This window comes from Macrobrachium rosenbergii, chromosome 28 (genome assembly GCF_040412425.1).
Source record: "Macrobrachium rosenbergii isolate ZJJX-2024 chromosome 28, ASM4041242v1, whole genome shotgun sequence".
Classification (NCBI taxonomy): domain Eukaryota; kingdom Metazoa; phylum Arthropoda; class Malacostraca; order Decapoda; family Palaemonidae; genus Macrobrachium; species Macrobrachium rosenbergii.
In genome coordinates, this window is record NC_089768.1 from 32,955,525 (window position 1) to 32,977,500 (window position 21,976).

Below are 21,976 nucleotides of genomic sequence, written 5' to 3' on the forward strand. Positions count from 1 at the left end.
TTCCAGAAAGAGTAGCAAGCTGACTAGTTCCTGGTGATCCTCAATGTGTCATTTCTAGATTCCTTCATTTTCTGCCTTGTTTGAAAATGACAACCATCTCATAGGTGTGTAAGGCTGTACTACAGGGTTACAGATCTGCAAGTACCTAGAGTTATGCCAGTACAGATGCTGAGCATTTTCTTATGATCTTGGCACTGCCCTGTTGGTCAAGTAATTGGGGTAAAGGTGAGGTTCTAGATAGATGTCCTGACTTACCTACACAACTGGCTTGTTTGGGATGACACCAAAATAGTTGCCACAACATTTAATCTATTTAAAGCTCCTGATAAAGTTTGGGATGAGTGAAGAGAATAATGAAGCTTGGTGTATATCCTGCTCAAAAACTAATTTTGATGGACTCATGTCAAGCAAAAAAAGTTCCTCACATATTGCCATTTCCTAAAAGTACTACTGAAATGATACACTTCAAGTTTCCTAAAATAACTGAAAAAGCTACTGTTCATTTGCACCAGACGCTGCAGCAAAATCTCTCATATAGGCAAATAAATAACTGATCACTATAGTCTAGTGGAAAACTGAAGATTTTTGAAGAAGCGTGTTTTGCTTGATAACAGATGTTTTATTGTTGATTATAGTACTAGGGGTCTCCCTGGACATATTTAAGCTGGGTGACATTCTGAAACCCTTGGGCAAAATTTTTTATAGCCAAAATTCAAAATGGCCGACACCGCCATAAGGAAAATCTTAAATTTGTGATATCTAAGCTTCTAACTGACCTGGAAACGTGATTTTTGTAGCTAAATGTATGTTTTAGGAGAATTATGAGACACCAAGACAGGTCATGATTATGATTCATTAAGTCATTGTACATATTTTGATGATAGAGGCTGAAAATTGGCCCAAATTCTTAATCGAACTGTTTGCATGTTTTTCATAGTAGTTACAAATTACATAATAATTGTTGATAGTTTGATGGTGGTGGCATACATTAAGTTCCTTGTCTGTCTTATTTCAGATGAACAAAAATGGCTGACCAGGATTGCTATTTGAAAGAATATGTTAACTGTAGTGGCAGTGGGAAAGGTAGTTTTACTTGACAGCACGGATTCTGAACAGCTAGTATTAGTAGAGGTGACAGCTTGCATGCTCAGCTGTCTGAAGATTCAGACACTAGGTACTGGTGTCACAAGAATTGTGTGTCAACCTACACATCTAAGACACTCATCCAGAGGCAAATTTCAAAATGTTCAGCGTCCAAACCCCCACCGAAAAAGCGGAGTCGTCGATCAGAAGATAATGTTTTCATTTTCCAAAAGCATTGTTTCATTTATGGTAAAACATGTGAAGAGCGGGATCCAAAACATCCAGAACGATGGCGTCCATATAGTTACTGTAGAACTGCAGACCGAGGAAAATTACAAAGGACATTCAAGGAAGTTATTCTTGACACATGTGATCAACGGAATGATCAATGGGGAGACCAAGTGAGGCTCCGTATCCAGGCTACAGTTAGCGATTTGCATGCAGCAGATGCCAAATATCACGAGACTGCCTGCAGACTTTCAAATCTCTCGTCACTTGGACAATGCGCAGATTGAAGCTAATTGTGATGTGGATAGAGCTTTTGCGGAGGTCATAGACAGTATGATCATTGACAAGACTAAAATATGGAATGCCATCGAACTTGAGGAATTGTATTACTCTATGGTGGTACACAGATGTCACGCAGGCTTCTGATTGAGAACTTATCCAATGAACTGGAACCAGATCTCCTTGTTCTCTCAGGCATTGGTGTGGCAAGCATCCTTGTTTTCAGAAGTAAAGTGTCAATACATAAGAAATTAGTTGGCAACAGTGAAGATGTAATTGACCAAGCCATAGAAAGATTAGCCAAAGTGATCATTAGAGAAACCAAGGAAATAAAGCGTGACCAGGAAAGATATGATACTAGAATAACTTTAGAAGATGCACTTTCCAGCAGCAGCCCAACTATGCTGAGATTGTTGTCAAGATTATCTTCAAAGCTCGATGGAAACCTTCAAGCTGCAATGGCAGGAAACATGGTTACATGTGCAATCACCAATAAGCCAACTTTACTACAAATTGCTCTCGGTGTGGTCATTCGTGAGAAAATGAATATTGAACTCCTGCATAATCTAGGAATCACATGTTCCTACGATGAGGTACTTCGGTTTAAGAGTTCAGCCGCTCATGCAGCTTCAAAGGACATAGAAAAACTTGGGATTGCATGTGAAAATACTGGATTGATTCAGGTAGTGGCTGACAATTTTGATGCTAATATATCCTCTCAAATGGGATTAAATCAACCCATGCCTTGGCTCTCCTTGTCACACAACCACAACCAGATAGTCAGACCACTTCACAAGAGGAGCACAAGATCAGGCGCCTGAAAAAGGCAGAAATGTCTGAGAGTACAATTGATGAAGTCTCAATCCATGAGTACGAAGGACCAAAGAAACCTACTATGCCAACATGGGCTGCAAACCAGTCTCCATTGCCACTTGCAGTGCTCACCAGCCAAGTGATCATTCCGAGCTGGGAAAGATGCTAGTAGGGAACATCACCTGTCACTTCTTACACCGCTTCCATCTCAGAAGGTGTGTCTCACTGTGACAAAGAATAAAGTACAGCTGATAAACTTGATCTGGCTGTACATCAGAGAGCACCACGACCTACTTCCACAAAATGGAAATGCACTGGTTGTAACAGGCTCACTGCCGACACCCATGCAGGTCAGTGATGGACAAGTTCAGGAGCGGCAAGATCTTCACCGACGCATGAAGAGGCTGATGTAATCATTGCACAGCAGGTAGTCCATCTGGCTGAAACAGGGCACAGCAATATTCGGGTGGTGGCTGATGACACAGATGTTTTTGTGTTACTACTGCATTTTTACAAGCAGAGACAGCTTACATGCAATCTAGTCATGATGGGGACAAGTTTAGGAAGAAAATGTGCTGATATCAAAGCAACTGTTAAGGAGCATGAGGACATCATTGAAGATATCTTGCCAGCACATGTATTGTCTGGCTGTGATACTGTGTCAGCATTGTGGGGCATAGGGAAAGGAACTGTGTTCAATGTTCTCAAATCTGGAAAGAAACACCTTAACACAATTGGCATTACAACAGAGAATGAGGCCTCTGTTATACTCCAGTCTGTTGCCTTCATTGCATCATGCTATGGCCACCAGAATGAAACTGATATGACAGCTCTGCGTTACCAGGTCTGGTTAGGTAAGATGGCCAACCATAGGCTAAACTCTGCTCCTGAATTGAGAGTTCTACCCCTCACGAGTGAAGCTTTCCAAGCAACATGTATTTAGAGCTCATTTTCAAGCTGCCATATGGAGAAGCGCACTACAACCAGATCCACCTGCACTCAGTCCCTAAAGTATGGCTGGATGAAGAGTCCTACAGCCAATATACTGGAGCCGATCCTCTGCCATCAAATGTGTCTGTTGCACCTAATTATGTCCTAAAAATGATCAAATGCGGATGTGATTCTTGTTCCACAGCCCGCTGTAGCTGTAGAACAGCCCAAGTCTCTTGCTCAGAATTTTGTGACTGCTATCTATCTGGTGACTGCAGAAACCCTCAGACAGTCAGAATGACTTCAGTAAGCCAGGAAGATAATGAACTAAGTGAACCAGAAGATGACAATTGATTGCTTGTTTGCTTTTGTGCCTAAAGTTTAGAGGATTTAGAAATATGATTTGGCATAGATGAATTGATTTTTGTTAATGCAATTTGCTATGAGTGTATAATATAATTGCGTGCATATGTGCGGGTTCAACAACTTTGTTACAACTTTCAGATTATACCTTATTAAATTTCATAGATTGATTATTATGTTTCTGCTCAAAGTACTGAAATTGTTCAGCATAAATACTGCATCTTATGTGCTTGATAGAACAGGACTTGGTGCCTATAATAAAATACTTCATAATGCATTACACATAAACTAAATATATTTGATGTTGCTGTCGCACACTATTGTTACCTGATGTTAATTATCAATGTATAATGCTGCAGTTTTGCTGTCTGTATTTTTTTCTTTTTTTATTTTTTATTTTGTAGTTTTAATTAATGACCTCATTTTACAAACAAAATGTTCCTCTTTACCAGAAAATTGAAGTTAAATTTCCCAATGACATATTATACTGTGATTTAAGGGCCTCAAAATGTATCAATGTTCTCAGATGTATATAAAGAGATAAAATATGTCTAATTTGAGTATCTAGATGTCTTCTACTACCTCAAAAACATATATTTAGCCACAAAAATCAGGCTTCTATGACAATTAGAAGCTTAGATATCACAAATTTAAGATTTTCCTTATGGCGGTGTCGGCCATTTTGAATTTTGGCTATAAAAATTTTGCCCAAGGGTGTCAGAATGTCACCCTGCTTAAATATGTCCAGGAGACCCTAGCACTATAATCAACAATAAAACATCTGTTATCAGACAAAACAAGGTTTAATGGATTTCCACTGGACTACTACTGAAATAGAATAACAAAGAACACAACAATGTAAGGTAAAATCATATAAAACATCCCATAAAATAAAATAAACGGTAAAAAATTAACATAAAGTGAAAATGACGTGTATACTCTACTATACATATAAAAAACTTATTCCATAGGCAATACCAGTTTCCTGGTCAATGCGTTAGGAGAAAATTTTATTGTATATGCACTGTACTTAAGTTCATTTTGTTTAGGACTTACCCCCTTCTGTTGTTGGCAATGAATCTAAGGCTGGTTCTGATTTCATCCTTTGTGCACCTTCTTTATTCATAACCCCATTAACATCTTGCTGTGAAGTGCTATCGAAGCTGTTACCTTCTGGAGTTTCATAATAATCATCATCAGACTCGGTAGCTTTTGCTTGAGTCAACTTTTTGTTTTCTTCTACTGATAAGGAATTTTTGGGGGTTAATGTGGCCTTACTAAATAAATTCTGAGGTCTTGGAGGCAAATTTGGTTTCACAGGCTTAATCTCAGGTGGACATGATGAAGAACTAGTTTTGGTAGTATCTCCATCAACTTGGTCTTTAGATGCATTTTCAACATTTCCAGAGCTGGGTGACTGACTCTCTTTTGGTTTATTTGCATTATTAACTTCTGTTACATCTTTATTTTTATTAAGTCTTGCAATCATATCTTTTACAGATGTTCCTTGATTTGATGGTTTACTTCTAAAGTCTCTACCAACAGAAAAATCTTTTCTTTCAAACTGTTTAGTCAAATTTCTCAAATTACTTTTAGATTGCACATCTGATTTTTCATTAGTGCTCGATGACGCCTGTTTATTCTGTTCACCAACCTCTGAATTTTCCCTATCACTGTTATTTGACTTAACAGGTATGGCGGTCGGTAAAGGAGGGACCTGGTACATTTGAGAAGCAGCAAGGACTTGTGCTGATGCATCATGGCTTGTGCCTTCAGGCTCAGCTTCAGTTGGAATTGGGCTAGGAGGGATCTGATATTCAGCATCCATTACAGATGAAGGTGGTACTTTGTACTCTGAATCATCATCATCAACTGTTGGCAAGGGGACCCCTTTTGGGGGCAATCTTGGAGGTGTTCTGCAAAGTGATGGCCGCAAAATATATTTATTAGGATTAGGCTGGGTAAGATTTGGATCAGATAGATTCATATTCATAAGAATTTCATCACTAAAAGATCCAACCAGTGAGTTTGTTGATGCTCTACTGCTTAGGGTGGGAGACATAGAACCTGAATCCTGAGGAAGTCCATCAGCAGACACAGCACGGGGTTTCTTAATGTCATGGCTTATATTATTCCTGTTCACATAGCTTGTATCACCAGAGAAATTATTATATTCACTAGGTGGCGATACTGGGTTTTCATCAGCGGCTTCATCAAAGTCTTCTTCAATTTCACAATAAATACCCCCTGGATCATAGGAATTATAATTTGCATCTTTTGGGGCGTCTGGAAGTGGTCTTGCTGCTTGTTTGTTGATTCGATCTTGAATGTTTGAAGGCAAAGGAGGTCTCTCAGGTTTTTTGCCAAAGCTGGTAGTGGATGGAGGTGGACAATCAGGAAGCGGAGGCGGTATTTCTTCTGGACTCACCTGCAAATTGCCAAATAAACTGATAATTTCAAATTATTACAAATTATGTTCATTTCAATGCATATCATGTAGGGTGTATATTAACCTGACTGAATGAGGCCTCTTTGACTGGAGGACTGTCAGAATATAAAAATAATTGCTTAACATATTTTCACATTTTACTGAAGAGTATAATTCCTATATGACATATGTTTGAAAATTGCATAAAGAAAGCTTGACCTCTCTGTGAGATCTGAAAGTTTTAGGTCTGATGCCCGATTAAACTACCTTATTTTCAAATGAATTTTCCAACAAATCCCACACAATATAGAAGTACTGTAGTGACTGAATACTCAAAATACAGTATTTCACCAATCCAATGCAGTACTTAAATTCTAAAAAAGTAAAGGAAAATTTAACCTTAAACATGCATAAAAAGTAAGAGTGACAGATATGTTAAATACTCTAGTACTGAACAATACCTACAGGGTCATAGTCTTGGAGATCTGCCTCTTCGCCAGGTGGATTTGTTGCTGGTCGGGATGGTATGATTTCAGGTGTTCCAACTGGTTTTCCAAACACAGTCCCTTCAGGACCCACTACTTCATACACCTTAAAAATGGAAAGCATTACTCATTTGACTGACAACTAAACATATAAGCATTTGTTCCTTTTTATCCCTTCATTCATACACTTAAGAATTCCTTATTCTTTAAGTAGCCCTTCAGTTTTAAGAGGCAAAACCAGACTTCTCATTTTTCAGCAAATAGTCAATGGCTTATGGATTCTTCTTGAAAATTTGATTTTCGATGAAAAGAACCTACATTATTTACAATAGAAAATAACAGCCTGGTGAGCATACTAGAATAACTTACTCACAAGATGATGACCTTGGCACAACAAAGTACTGATAACTCAAGAGTTTCAAGTGATAAAGCAATTAAGAGACCGTTCATACTCAAACTACCATAGGGGAGGATGGGAATGGCTGAAGAATTAAAGAAGTTGCAGATACACAATCATACGATAACCCAGAAATGTGGATAGTTTGCTGGAATAGTCACTTTCATTTTAATGAAATGATCAAAGACTACTGGATGCAATGTGCTCAACAAAATGTTCCATTCCATTTATCACTGTATCTAAATAATAAGGACTTCAGTACCACTGATGTCAAAGCAGGTACATTTGTGTTACTATGTGATACACACTGTAGTCCTCAGTATATGTAGGTCTACAGAACATTTTCATGAGGGCGAGAAAATAACAATGGTCGCCGAAGGATAAAAGCACTTCACGAAGGAAACAAAATACTTTGACTCTGAGGGGTAGTAAAAAAAGACAAACGAATATGAGCTTAAGTGGAAAAAGGCAGCACTTGTGGAGGGGAAATACAATACCCAAGAGTCGTGCTATAGGCATATCAACATACAAACGTCGCTTTTGAAACAAAAGCATCTGTGCTGATTGTAGTGATATACTGTATTTGAAAAGGGTCAGGTCAAGCAACACTAGCTTCACAAAGGGGAAGCTTAGAATGGTCGAAGCTAGCTCATTAATAATAAAAGATGATCAACTATTGGTTGAAGGGCCTCAGATGGAACAAGTACAAATAGGTGATAGACCGAATCAAAAGTAGCAGAGCTAGGTCATACCCCGGGTATTCTTTGCACGCCTTGCCACCCCGTTTCAAAGCAAAAAGAACCAACAGGAATGTGTCCAACAAGGAAATAGGAAATTATCTGAGAATATAAAAGACCATTCAGAGTACGTGTAGGAATAAAAGCCACTGAGAAAAGGACCCAGCATCATATAATCCTACCAATCATAGATGGGTTTATTTCTCTCTAAATGTAATATGTCGGCTGAACCTAAAACTGAATTCCTTTCGACAGTATGCTTTTACACCTAGTCATGCACACTCCATTTACAGTAAAATATGAAGGAAGAAACAATATTACTAAGACAACTTTTGACAATAAAGCACATGGATATAAACGCCTAAGGCAATACACGATATACTGTATGCAAAATATCTACAGTATAACAGAAAGCCAGAGAATGAGAGATATACATGTCCTTTAACTTGAAACAACTGCAAAGATGGTATAAAATAAGCACAGACTAGAACAAGATGACATTTGCAAAAAATATCCCAAAAGCAGTAAAACAGTTAATCTTTCGGAATAAAGCAGGCTTGAAATACCCTTCAACATTAATGTAGCAGTAAAAATAACACACATGCTGGAATAGACAATATGCTAATGTGCTATCATGCTGTATTCAAAAATAATTTTCATGACAAACGGTTATTAGAAATACTTAGAAAGATTAAAAAGGCTGTATTCTCTAGACCTTGGTAGATACAATACGTACTTCCTCTTTGGCATCATCAGCAACGTCGTGGTAGTAGAAATCATCCTCTTTATTTGTATCGTTGGACTTCGACACAGCTGGAGCTGGCGGAGACGCCTTTGGTGGAAGGATGAGCGTGTTCATGTCAGCTGTTATGTTGTTACCGAAGATTCCAGACAAAGAACTCATGGATGGAAGGGTTCGACTCCGGCCTGCCTTTATTGTGCGTCCAAGAGCAGCTAGCCACTCGACTCTGTCACGTGCCGTTCGCGCAATGAACTAAGGAGAGAATGTCAGAATGATAGGACATTTTCAGGACACTGTACAAAATATATCAAGTTCTGAGTATGGTACTTATCTGTAATGCCAAGGATTTGGAAATATTTTATTTCGGATTACAGGCCCTAGGAAGTAAGTTTTATGTTAGGCTGCAAAATATTTTTCTAATATAGAAGTTTTGTGTTAATGGTCTATGCAGAGACTGAAAAATCGAATCATCAATGCACTTAAAATGCAAGAAATTAAGTACACTTAGATAAAGAGCGTGGGAAAATTCCCTGGTAGGGGTAACCCTTACCTTACCTGTGAACCTGAAAAAGCTCCGTTAGTGACAGTGCTCAGGGAGAAGTCACTAAGTAAGATCAATATATTTCTGGCTGTGACACTGTATTTTTATAAGCTAGGACGAATAACATAACCTTTCACTTTTACTAATGAGAAAAACATACTCAGAAGGAAGCAATTCGCGGCAGAATTCTTTAGCGACTACTTCCATCAGACAAGAGATGGGTGGTGTACAGTAAACTAATACCTCAAGTTTGGTTTAGATATTACAGGTCACTCCATACGTTGAATTTTGTTTTCAAACTTGGTGAGGCTCACCCACACAATCCTTTCTTTAAAGGAATAATATAAAGCTTCCCAGACCTGCAAAAGTTGCGCACTACAGCATCAACCGAATGGATCACACTTTTAATATGGAACCTGTTTTCCTCTTTGATTCATGAATCATTTAACCTTTGTCGTGGGCATCTCCGTCATAACTCATGACGGGAAGTTCACTGGCACTTAATTTTATTTTTATCACCATAAAATTCACACTCACAAATGCAGTTGTCTGCCTCATTGATCTGTACTATGTAAACACATGAGACTAGAATTCTGAACAGGAAAAACGTCTAAATAGGGAAGGAAAAAAAAAACCGCCGTTAAATACAGTTTACACAGATTTACAGATGACCTAATTTACGAATTCTCTCTCTCTCTCTCTCTCTCTCTCTCTCTCTCTCTCTCTCTCTCTCTCTCTCTCTCTCTCTCTCTTACAGTATGAGTCTTCTTGCCAGGACCAACAATTTCAAAAGCCGCGTCTCTCTTTCTCTGATCTCTGATGTCTTCCCCCGTGGCTATCCTTGCTGTGTAACCAGTAAGGTCGATGGTCTGCAAATAAAAAAATAAAAAATAATCATGGTAAATAAGTTTTAATATACCGGGTATTTATTCTTGGAGATTTGGCGAGAGGAGCGAAAAAGATTCTTTTCATAAATTCTTGTACTATAATATTTTTTTTGTCTACAGCTACTAGAGTCTACTGAGTTGCAGAATGAGCTGCAACACGTACACATTTCATAAATTTACAACTGCATTAACCTCCGTATTCACAAAGATTCACTGATGCCTATTAAAGTGAACTATAGCAGGATCTCACACACAGCCCAGTCACCCGATATGTAGATTTAAGTGATTATGCCTGGCTATTTCAGCGTTAGGGTTTATTGAGAGAGAGAGAGAGAGAGAGAGAGAGAGAGAGAGAGAGAGAGAGAGTCAGTGCGACTGAAGAGCCAAGAGTGAATTAGGATGGAGGGACCTTTATGGAACTGTAATCGTAGAGAATACGTGGTTTAGGCTTTAAGACGATTTACAAGAATGTTTGTCAAGGATAAGCGTAGACTGGCTTATGAGTTAGCATGACGTAGCTATAAACAGTAAGATGAGGGAATTACAGTAATAGCATTGTTACAAAAAGAGTTACCGAGATGAAATTCCTTCATTGCCACAAGAAGAGAAATATAAACGAGTGAAAACAATAAATTTAAGTAAAGAGCACATGAAAGAATGCACATAAATAAGTGTCCAACACAGATCTTACGCAGTGATGTTAATAAAAGATGTTTTTGTGGGCAACGTTTAAAAGTAAACCATAGAGCTTGGAGGATACACTGATGCTGACGTGACGGGCTCGATGACAGAGGCACGTCAAGTTATTGAGACTATAATGACAAGACAGGGGAGAGATTGATGGCGATCTGACGCTTGCCAAAAGGCACACAAATTGGGAAAGGAATGACGGACTGCTGTCGATTTTCTAAAACGATGTCGTGGCCTTCAGAATGGACAACATTCCGGGAAACCGAGGAATCCTCTTCCAAAAGCAATTAAATTTAGCTTGTTTAAAAGGCAACAATCTCACGTGTGCATTTTACTACTGAAATTTATGGTAACTCTACAATGTTTTTACGAGCGTAGGAAATACCGCGCACACTCGTAGTGAATAGAGGCGCCATCTAGATCAGTCACGCTCTTGACCCACGCCATTTTAAAGTACTTTTCATAACTTCACTTTCGTTTTCTTGGTGGTTCTCCCCTACTTGAGGAGTCCTTAGAAGAGTTTACAGGGATGAACTGGATAAATACGACTTCAGAAGCCATTAAGTCTTTAAGGAGGATAGCATTAAGGATGACGTCTATGGGGGTAGCTTTTAAGGAGTATACCATCTATGGAGATAGCTTCAAGAATAATGTCAAAGGTGAATTGTTTCTAAGGAGGGTATCTAGAAACATTCATAATTAATAATGAAGGTAGAATGACAAACTGTGACAGAAATCAACTGATATATCAATAGAGTAAGCATTATGATACTATAACTGCAGAAATTCTGATAAAATGGAGTACTGTTAACTTCTGTAATTTGTGAAGTGACCTTGTTCTGGCGAGCTCATCTAAAAAGTCAATGTTCAGAGACTTGCCACATACCCTATGAATCTATTATAAGAAGCACGGAGCCCAAGAAGCCTATGGAGAGACTGAAGTAGTATGGAAAATCGGAACTCTATTGTGGAGTGTAATGAAAGAGACCATTTCTCATAACACTGTTACTGTATTATAAAATGAAACTAGACACGGAATAAAGGAAACAAAAGAAACAGGATACAGTAAAATAGCGCCAACGAAAGACAGAATGCAAGGATAAAAAAGAAAAGATAAAAGGAACAGTAAAATTTTAAAAATACAACTAATACGAGTAATAGCACGAGAAAAAGGAAAATGATGAATACCATCGACAAAAGGTACACCAGCCGCAAAAAAATTATAAAAAAAGAATCAAAATCCAAAACGGAGATGAAGAAAAAAGAACCACCCAATGAAACAATAAAAGGAAAAAAAATAGCATTGGAACAAAGACGAGCAATAAAAGACACAGTAAGGAGAGACAGAGTAAAGGACACAAAACAGGGGCCAAGACTGAGAGAGAGAACCAGACAAATACGCAAGGATAAATACTGCATTACCTTCCGCTGTCTCTCGTCCGTCTCCTTCAGGAAGAGGTACAGCATAGAGTTGGCTGCAACGCAGTGATAGTTCTTCATGTTCCTCAGCAGCCCCTTTGTCTTCTTTGTCAACACGCCGTGTTTGTCACAGGAAGCTTCGGAGGTGAACAAAGAAAAGAGGTTTATACTCACTATAACGAAACTATTAATACATTATTAAAAACCGCCCAGGTGGAAAACATTAGTACTGTACTTGTGTTGTGGTACATGTGAGAGAGAGAACTGATAACACAGAACTAAAACATTTTTAATGTAAATAAACTTCAGGCAGAAACCATTTCATGGAAGGGCAAGCTATTGCCATAATGGAGAAGACAGAGAACGAAAAATAAGTTATGAAAAAGCAACAAGACAATCTCTCGAATTCTAATCCTCTACCAAACGCGAGGGTCCAAAATAAGTGACTGTTTTCAGTTACAAAGGTAAAAACACCTATTTTTTTCACACGAGACCTATAAAAAGTAAGAAATTTATAGGCACACGGGTAGGCCTCTCCCAGAACTCACCAATCACCGTGCTAAAGGCAACGGCATCGAGCGTTTCCATGTAAACATCGTCGTTGTCGTCAAGGTCGTCTTGGGTCACGTCACCTTCTTTGAGGACGCCGTTCGAGTCACCAGGCTTCGTCTCCTGAAAGAAAAAGAAAAGACGGGACTGTAATTATTGTGATACATTACAGAATTCGATGTTTACCTGTGCTTTTCCAGGGAACCTCGTCGCGTCGTTAATAATTTAGTAGTGATACTCATAAGTTGAAACACGACGTCAGACGAGTTACAAAAAACGCACATTAAAAACGGGTCATTTTTGTGAATTAACTTATCATCACAGCGATACTGATGAAAATTTCACGTTTCCCGTCTTCATTCTGGTTGCTAAATGTTCATATTTAGAACCAGGTTTCCCGTCGGGAGTTTGCTTTCAGAATAACGCATGCTTTATACTATTTACTGTGCTTGATATGACTGATCTATGAATATTCCTTTCCTAGACGGCTATACTCATCAAATTTTATATAATTCCTCGTATCTGACCTCAAGTACATATTGTTACATACCACTGTTTCCCCATCTCGAAACTATGACATCTAGAGCTTTTAAGTCCTCTGAGATACATTAATCTAGCTCTCTGCTGCGTCCGTATATTTTCTATAATTAAGAGTTCTTGGTAATTAACAACATTACAACGCAGTATTCTGCAGGTTTACTCTTGATACACTTTATATCTTGTATATCATTACTAAAGGCAGCACATATTCCTCAACGGCCCCTCAGAGTTTGAACTTTTTTACTATAAAAATGGTAGTAAAAACACCAATACTCTTATTTCTTTTGTTTCAGAACATAAAGATTAACATGGTAGCCTACTGTTTCATGGCCTCCGTGGTCCTTGAGACAACCAGGGAATTAATAGCTTCTATATCTTAGTTTCATTTTTGTAAACAATTTATTGGCTATCAGAAAATTACTGCCAGTCCCTAGCCATAACTTGACTTGTCGTGAAAGATTTGCTCATATTTTTCTCCGCCGACTTCAGTTTTTTGCTTTTATCAGTCTGTACTGCTTCAAAAATCTAATCCCGTCGGTATAATTTCGCTATTCTCGACCTCTGTTAATATGCTTAACTGTGACTCGCCTACAAAGTACCGCATAATTATTTTTGAGTATGGCCTATACCTGCTTGTTTATTCTGCAAGCAGTGTCGTTCCCAGCAGAAATCCTGTCTCTTCCTACCCCAAAACTCACTACTTTTTCCATAACTACTTGCTTTACCATTAGTTCTGCAATCTCTACTGCGTCATTTGCCTGCTCTGTCGTTTATTTTTCTTCTATTTTTATTTGAACTTCTTCAATATCAATCCTTTTCCAATCTTCCTTGCTCTCTTGGAGAGAGAGAGAGAGAGAGAGAGAGAGAGAGAGAGAGAGAGAGAGAGAGAGAGAGAGAGAGAGAGAATCACTGCTTCAGAAAACAATGCCTTCTTTATCACTGGTTCTCAGGTGCTCAGATGATGAGAGGGGTCGCGGCATTCTAAGTAGATCAGTATTTATTATTCAAGTGGACCAACGGTTCCAATGAATATAATCGAGAAGATTTTCGTTTTCTCGTCTACTGAATATATCTGGGTCAGTTGTTCAGGGTACTTTGCTTTTCACATTTCGCATCCAATCCAAATGAAAATGATAATTAATATCTAAGTTGGAAAATGGCTACCCCATCACTGAAATGGGGCCAAACCATAATAAAGCATAAATACTGAGAAAACTTTATTTAAAAAGATGCTGCATTTGGTATACTTTGATTACGATCCAAAAAATCTGGAGAAGGTGAACAGAGGACGGCAAAATGACATTATTTCGTAAAGAGGTGTCTTGAAAGATTTTTAAACAACGCCTATTTTTCAAGACCACCTATGGCAAACTTTGATCAACACATCATAGGCTTAAAACTTCAGCTAACCCCAAAAAAAAAAAAAATATTAACAAAAATAAATAGACTTCAAGAAAACGAATGGAAATTTCTAAACTGTTCGCGTAAATGTCAATCAAATATACAAAATTGAAAATTTCCACTTTAAACATTCCGAAAACTTAGTGTTTTATTATCATTCGGTAAACAAACGCAACGCTTTCGGGGGATGGTTCAAGAGCGTAAAAAAAATCCTGCTTTCATACGCATTTTGATACAAGGGGGGAGTCTGCACGATTCACATCCTAGGCGGCCTCTTCATGTCAAGACAAATAAAAAATAATTTTTCCAAGACTGACGTTAGTAGTAGTAGTAGTAGTAGTAGTAGTAATGATAACAAAAACACCTGACCGCAGACCGACGCATGGACCCCCAAAATAAAACAAATAAGTGAAATCTTCTTCAAGTGAAGGAAAAACAGACTGAAGGACTCCATAAACTTCGGGAAGCAAATAAAAAAAAATTTCAGTCCTATACACAATAAAGTAATTACGTCGTCCATCCCGGTGCATCCGTAACCCTCACATCCACGCACTTGAGGAGAAGTACAACACTTGAGAGGCGAGAGGGTCTCGGTCTCTCTCTCTCTCTCTCTCTCTCTCTCTCTCTCTCTCTCTCTCTCTCTCTCTCTCTCTCTCTCAAAATTGTCGACCTCTCGATAGCTTTTCTAAGTGTTCTACCTTTGCAATGGCAGATATAGCCACTGCTTATGAAAATCACGTTCTGGCTTAAAATTAAGTTCGAATTCAACCCAGTTTTACTGTCCTGTTACTGCTCACTAAAGAACAGGATACATTCAGTGTTCCTTGCATATAACTAATAAGTTTTTCGTCATAATGGTAAATTACGCAGCATATCTAAGCTCATGTTCTTACAAAAAATGGTTAAAGTTGCAAGCAGTAAATGTAAAACAAAATGACATTCTGTCTGCGCGTTTCGACGGTCATGGAAATCAATGATCACACCTTTTACTCGGAAAGTATGTTACTTGCTTTTCATCTTCCTCCGCCTTGAAAAAAAGGAAAAAGGAAAAAGAAAAGAAAAGAAGGGGCGGGGAGCTGGTCTCTTTAAACGATGCTTTAGAGCGCCTAATATTTGTTCGTAAATTCTAAAGAATCATCCTTGTATAAAGTGGTAAACATTACATGTAACACACAGATTCGAGACGAAAGCAAGTGTGAGTTTTTAATAAAAATGACATATGACCTTTGTCAGTAGCCTTCCGACTGCATGCATGATTAAAAATAATTTTGCCAATCCTTCTAAATAGCTATTAAATCAAATAGCGTCCTTTAAATGTTCTTAATAATAATTTTACTTCTGAACAGAGCACACAATACTGGAAGAATTAGTGTTCCTTTTCATCTTAATACGAAACACATCAGATATTACAAGACAAATGTAAAGCCTTAAACTATCTGATGAAAATATATTTTTAATCTCCTACCCTGGAAATAGATTATATAAAGCCACTAAGCCAAAGTAGAAAATGTGTGATCAATTCTAACGACATAACAAAGAAGCAAATGCATGACGGGTAAAGCGTACACACTGCATAAATGAAATAGCATCATGTCTATATCACAAATCATATCGAGATACGGGCAAAGACCACTCGAGAGCGTCAACCAGATGAGGCCCCCAGCGAAGGCACATGGCTCACAACCTTTCCGGGGATTCGGACGCCATTCTCCGCAAGTGAAATCCAAGCAAAGGCAACCTAATTCTTACGTTGTTCTCTTGGAAGTCCTCGTATTCCTCGTCTAACGTGCTCTGGGTGTCCGCGACGCTGTGTTGGTCCACGCAGACACCTCTGCCGCTCCCCATGACGAGGCCGTCGCCGCTGGAGCTGTTGCTGTAGCTGTTGGTACCACTGCTCGCACTGCTTAGGCTCTCGCTCAAACGGTGCAGCACTGCAGATTAAGAAGAGGAAATGCTCAGTAAATACGACATCTGCATTGAATGTTATTCCTCGAAGTACAAAAGGGCTGTTCAAGTGGACAATCGTTTGCGGAAACTGAAAATTTCATGTTAAATTACGCACAATTGCTTAGTTTTACGAAAACTATTTTACCTACTAACTTCAAATTTTCTTTTACTAAAATGTTATATAATTAGCCTTCACAAAAATAAGTTATGAAAAATAAAAATAACCCATAAAATTACTTCTTGCTAAAAGAAGAAAGAACATTAACCTAAAACGTTGGCATTTCAAAGGCACAGGAACCATCACAAATTCTTACCGATCACTTCTTAAGAAAGATGTCGGTTTGGTTAGTTATATTTCCTAGCACTGCACCTGCCTTTTACTTCTAACTTCAAGTCTCCTCAAATAACACTAATTAATTTAGAAACTCTTTTTTAAGCAAAATTGCCATTCTCTTTTTCCTACTGTTGAACAAATTTTCTATAAAATGAATCCATATTAAAAAAATTATCTCTTAAGAAAAAGTCTGAATTGTCAATTTCCTTTTAATTCGAACCGAAAAAACACGAGATAGATAAAAAGGTCAGAGCTCCTTGCGTAACAGAGATGTCACCTCACTGGGAAGTTTGCCCGGATACAGGGCACATCCCTAAAGGACTCGTAGGAGGATACATCACTCCTTCAGACAAACGGACAGGTAGTGGAGCCGTTAGGATATGACCTATATCCTTCGTTTATAGCGCAGCTTCACTTCACCCCCCACCCCCACAACCTCTTACTCTTATCAAGATCTTCCTCTTCCCTTCGCGGATGATAACGCCTCCCTTCGTGAAATTATTTATTTACTTATTGTCGATAATCTTATTCACTTCTCAAAATATCAGTGAAATAATGGAAGAAGTTCCTTAACATGTCTGCATAGATGTGCGGTAGGTGCCAGATGCATAATTTTGGTTAAGTAAAATATCAAAAACATATTATTAGAAAAAAATAGTACTGATATGATCCATTATTAATACACACAGCATCTGTATATTTGTATGCACATTTAATTCCTGAACGATGTCTGAAAAACTATCTTTGTAATATTTACAAGCTGAAGATCAAAATGACATGTTTATAGCTTAGACCAGGAACCAATAATAATAATAATAATAATAATAATAATAATAATAATAATAATAATAAGAAGAAGAAGAAGAAGAAGAAGAAGAAGAAGAAGAAGAAGAAGAAGAAGAAGAAGAAGAAGAAGAAGAAGGAGAAGGAGAAGAAGAAGAAGAAGAAGAAGAAGAATTGCAAAAATACAGCGGAATTACTTACAATGGTTGGGTCCTTGGTCCATGGCTAGATAAGGCAGAGACACCGACGACCTGGCCCGTATCCTCAGCGTCGGGTAAGACAGGGCCAGGGCCTCCAGCTGCAGCACAAGCCCCCGCCGGAGGCATTCCACTTTCCCCGTGAGGGGCTCATGGGACAGCGTCTCGCTCAGGAAATAGTGAACTCCTGCGGGAGGGAAAGATTAATAATCATAATAATAATAATAATGTTTACAGGCTTTCGTATTTATTAGAGACTGTATATTTATTTTACTGGCTTTCGCGCCCTATTCTGACCTACAGCTGTTGACATCAGGCTGCCAGAGTTAGCTGCAGGTTTCTACAACCCTTAGAGATGAAAACAACCCGGGAGTTGACCCCACAATCATTTATAACAACATAAAACAAGCACTTGTCACATCGAAACCCACAACTTACCATCAGTCCTGGAACATGCAAAGTTACCCCATAAGGAAAGCACCGAATGCAGACCTCGAATGCACCAAAAACGTTGGTTTCCACGAAGACAAACACCGGACGCGTCCCAGAGAACACGGGAACAAGCAAAGGGCTGTAAATTACCCCCGTCCGGAGGGCCAATGCGCTCATTACGTGGCCACGGGGTTGCACGTGCAATGAATTCGACTGCATCCTGGGAGGGAACCAGAAGCCACTCCGATGTGTTTCTCAGGTGTCTTGCAGAGTTGCACATGCACTCGTCAATTTCTAATGCACAGATATATAAGTTATTCTGCTTTCCTCGTACATACGAGATGCGCACACACTCCTCCCCTATCTCCCTCTCTCTCTCTCTCTTTAATTACACACACACACACGTATATATACAATTATGTATAGATACAGATATATATAATATATTCTGTATATAATATATATATATATATATATATATATATATATATATATATATATATATATATATATATATATATATATATATATATATATATATATGTGTGTGTGTGTGTGTGTGTGTGTGTGTGTGAGAGAGAGAGAGAGAGAGAGAGAGAGAGAGAGAGAGAGAGAGAGAGAGAGAGGAGGGGGGGGAGGGCTGGCCTCTCAACAAACAAAACTCTGATGGCACAAAAATCGACGGTTTCGGATGTCCCAAAGCACAATAACAGCGATCGCGCGATAGCTGCAACAACTTCCTTTCAAGAAACACTACATCAACACCGCCCGTCAAGCGTCTCATTCGTGACGTATGAAACCAAGGGGAATAAACGTAACCAGGATTAGAAGTTTTCACTTCTGAAAGAATTGTATCAACTAGAGTTTTCCAAATAAAAAAGTACTGCAAAATCTAACATTTGCATAAAACCGAACATAAATTTTTCATAAAGCTCTACTGATTCTCTTCAAAGCATTCCTGAAAAATTCTTTAATAAGACCTAAGAACGTGTTCTCCAACCTTTAAGGAATCTGTTGTTATTTCGGCTTGTTAGTAGTGTTAAAAATAAAAGAACAGATTTCCAAGTAGTAAGTTCTCTCAGGCAGACGTTTGCAAGTCGCTGACTCAAAAGTATTTTTTTTTTTTTTTTTTGCGGTCAGCTGATGAGAACCTTCGTTTCTCATAACTTCCTCCACTTCCTCTGCCTCCGGGAAATGAAGGACAAGTCAGCGGTAACACTTCCTTTAGGCGACGGCAAACAGATTTTTACAACGAGAGAGAGAGAGAGAGAGAGAGAGAGAGAGAGAGAGAGAGAGAGAGAGAGAGAGAGAGACCTTACCTTACCTGACAGATCGTTCGGGTTGCCCCAGGTCCCTCAGTGTGAGGCACCTCTGGTGTTTACCAGAGAGAGAGAGAGAGAGAGGGTAGGACAATTGAAATAACATACACACACATACATGTATGTATGTATGTATGTATGTATGTATATATATATATATATATATATATATATATATGTATATGTATATATATATATATATATATATATATATATATATATATATATATATATATATATATATATATATATATATATATATTTATATATATTTATAAGTGTGTGTATGTGTATGTTATGCAGTTATTTCAATTGTCTTAACTCTCTCTCTTTCTCTCTCTCTTCATGTATGCATGTATGTATGTGAATGTATATATTATTATATATATATATATATATATATATATATATATATATATATATATATATATATATATATATATATACATATACAGAGATACATAGATGAAGAGAGAGAGAGAGAGAGAGAGAGAGAGAGAGAGAGAGAGAGAGAGAGAGTTAGGACACTTGAAACAACTCCATAACATACAAATATACAAACATACACACACATACATATATATATATATATATATATATATATATATATATATATATATATATATATATACTGTATATATATATACACACATATATATATATATATATATGTATATAATATATATATATATATATATAATATATATATATACTATATATATATATATATATATATATATATATATATATATATATAATATATATATATATATATATATATATATATATATATATATATATATATATATATATATATATATATATGTATATACATCCATGCTTAACCGTAAACAAGATAATGCCGAGATGGGGCTTCCAAGAGCGTGCATGCATACACATTCTGCCATTCAGCACATAATTCACATTCAATGGCAATTTTCAATTGACTTACTAAAATTACATTATCTCAACTTTCTCATCTTAAAGTACTGAAGTTCAATTATCTCTCTTCTGTTCTGGAATTTGTAAGTAAGTTTGACTTATTCTTAACTGCTCCGTTATTAAGAAATATAGTGTCAATAACCTTTGGAGGCCACTTGCCAGAATAATAAGGTCAAAATCTTCATGCTGTATATCCGACTCATGAAGCAAGTTATCATTACCAGATCAATAATACTGATTCTATATTGTCTCTTCACGACAGACAATAAATTTTATGACTTTTGTAAGACTTAAACGCCTTACCTATTTCCTAAACTCAAGCACCACGTTTTTCATTTTATCTTTTATCGTTAATTTTCATTCTGGTCAGGGAAGAACAGTCAACGCTGAACACGGCGCTTCAAATACAGGTTCTGAACTCAGGTGCACAAGCGGATTCGTTTCTGGATTCTGATTCCATGCAAACCTCTCCTTTATATATTTATATAATCAGAGTTCACGCAGTTTCATTCATGGGCTCAAGTTTGACCAGCGTTTGGACTTTGCAAGGACAACAATCCTTTAATTTTCTGCGGTTCCGTTTGTGTCTTGCTAATACATTTCTCCAGATATACATGAATGTACACGTCTAGACATCTGGGTATATCTATGAAATTGGCTATTGGCTGCATGTTTATGACCTAGTGGGTGATACGGGGAACATCCAGTTACCAAAAATCTTTTCAAGCAAATGAAAAACCTCGTAGGTTAAAGTAATTACATCACACCTAAGAACGTAATGCACCTGACAAACCATTACAATAAGTAGAGAGAGAGAGAGAGAGAGAGAGAGAGAGAGAGAGAGAGAGAGAGAGAGAGAGAGAGAGAGAAAAACAGCACTCGGTATTAACCCACTTTCCTCATGGAAACACTGCAATCGAAGGCAATCTGGATTACAACTCGTCCAGTTATCGAGCCAGCGAGGTTCAGCTAAGTGTGGAAACACGGAGACTTCTGAAAGCTCTGAATCGAGTGTTCATGTTCATGTTCTTTTCACATTTACTGTTTGAACGACCTTTTGCTCGGATGGAGGACAATCGGGGGAAAAGGGCACGAAAACCTTCGCGTTATGTATCATACCGGGGAAGAATCATAAACAATAAAGAAGCTTTATTTGAAATTTCAACAACACTCACGGTAAAGATGGTCAACATAAACCAGCAAGATTATATTAGAGGTGGGCCCTGGCCCTTTACAGGGGAAAGCAAACAGGTTCTACTTCATTGATATTCGGGGTGAAACAAATGTCGCAATCTGCAATCCATTACCTATAAAATAGTCCGGAGGGAAGCAGGAATCCGCGCTTGTACGAAGTCAGGACCCGAATTGCTAATTTGCAAGACCTCGAGCAAAGTATTCATATTTTATACATCCTGAAATGAGGAGAGATTTATTCGTTTTTACGACAAATGCGAAAGATAAGATAAGATAAGCACATGGATAGAGAATCAAATCAATTCCACACACACAC

The 21,976-nt window shown here is 37.8% G+C and overlaps 1 protein-coding gene across 7 annotated transcripts in view; it reads right to left on the bottom strand.

Moving 5' to 3' along the window:
- LOC136853857 (uncharacterized) overlaps positions 1–21,976 on the bottom strand; it is an 82,068-nt gene that overhangs the window by 4,470 nt on the left and 55,622 nt on the right. For 6 of the 7 annotated variants that reach the window (XM_067129770.1, XM_067129768.1, XM_067129772.1 and 3 more), the window contains exons 3-10: positions 17,778–17,960; positions 16,262–16,443; positions 12,571–12,694; positions 12,026–12,159; positions 9,782–9,895; positions 8,480–8,737; positions 6,590–6,715; positions 4,753–6,124 (exon numbers count right to left, since the gene is read on the bottom strand). In XM_067129770.1, the coding sequence (XP_066985871.1) occupies positions 4,753–6,124; positions 6,590–6,715; positions 8,480–8,737; positions 9,782–9,895; positions 12,026–12,159; positions 12,571–12,694; positions 16,262–16,443; positions 17,778–17,960 (2,493 nt within the window). Of the gene's footprint in view, positions 1–4,752; positions 6,125–6,589; positions 6,716–8,479; positions 8,738–9,781; positions 9,896–12,025; positions 12,160–12,570; positions 12,695–16,261; positions 16,444–17,777; positions 17,961–21,773; positions 21,879–21,976 lie in introns of all 7 variants that reach the window. The other variant, XM_067129775.1, reaches the window with a different exon arrangement.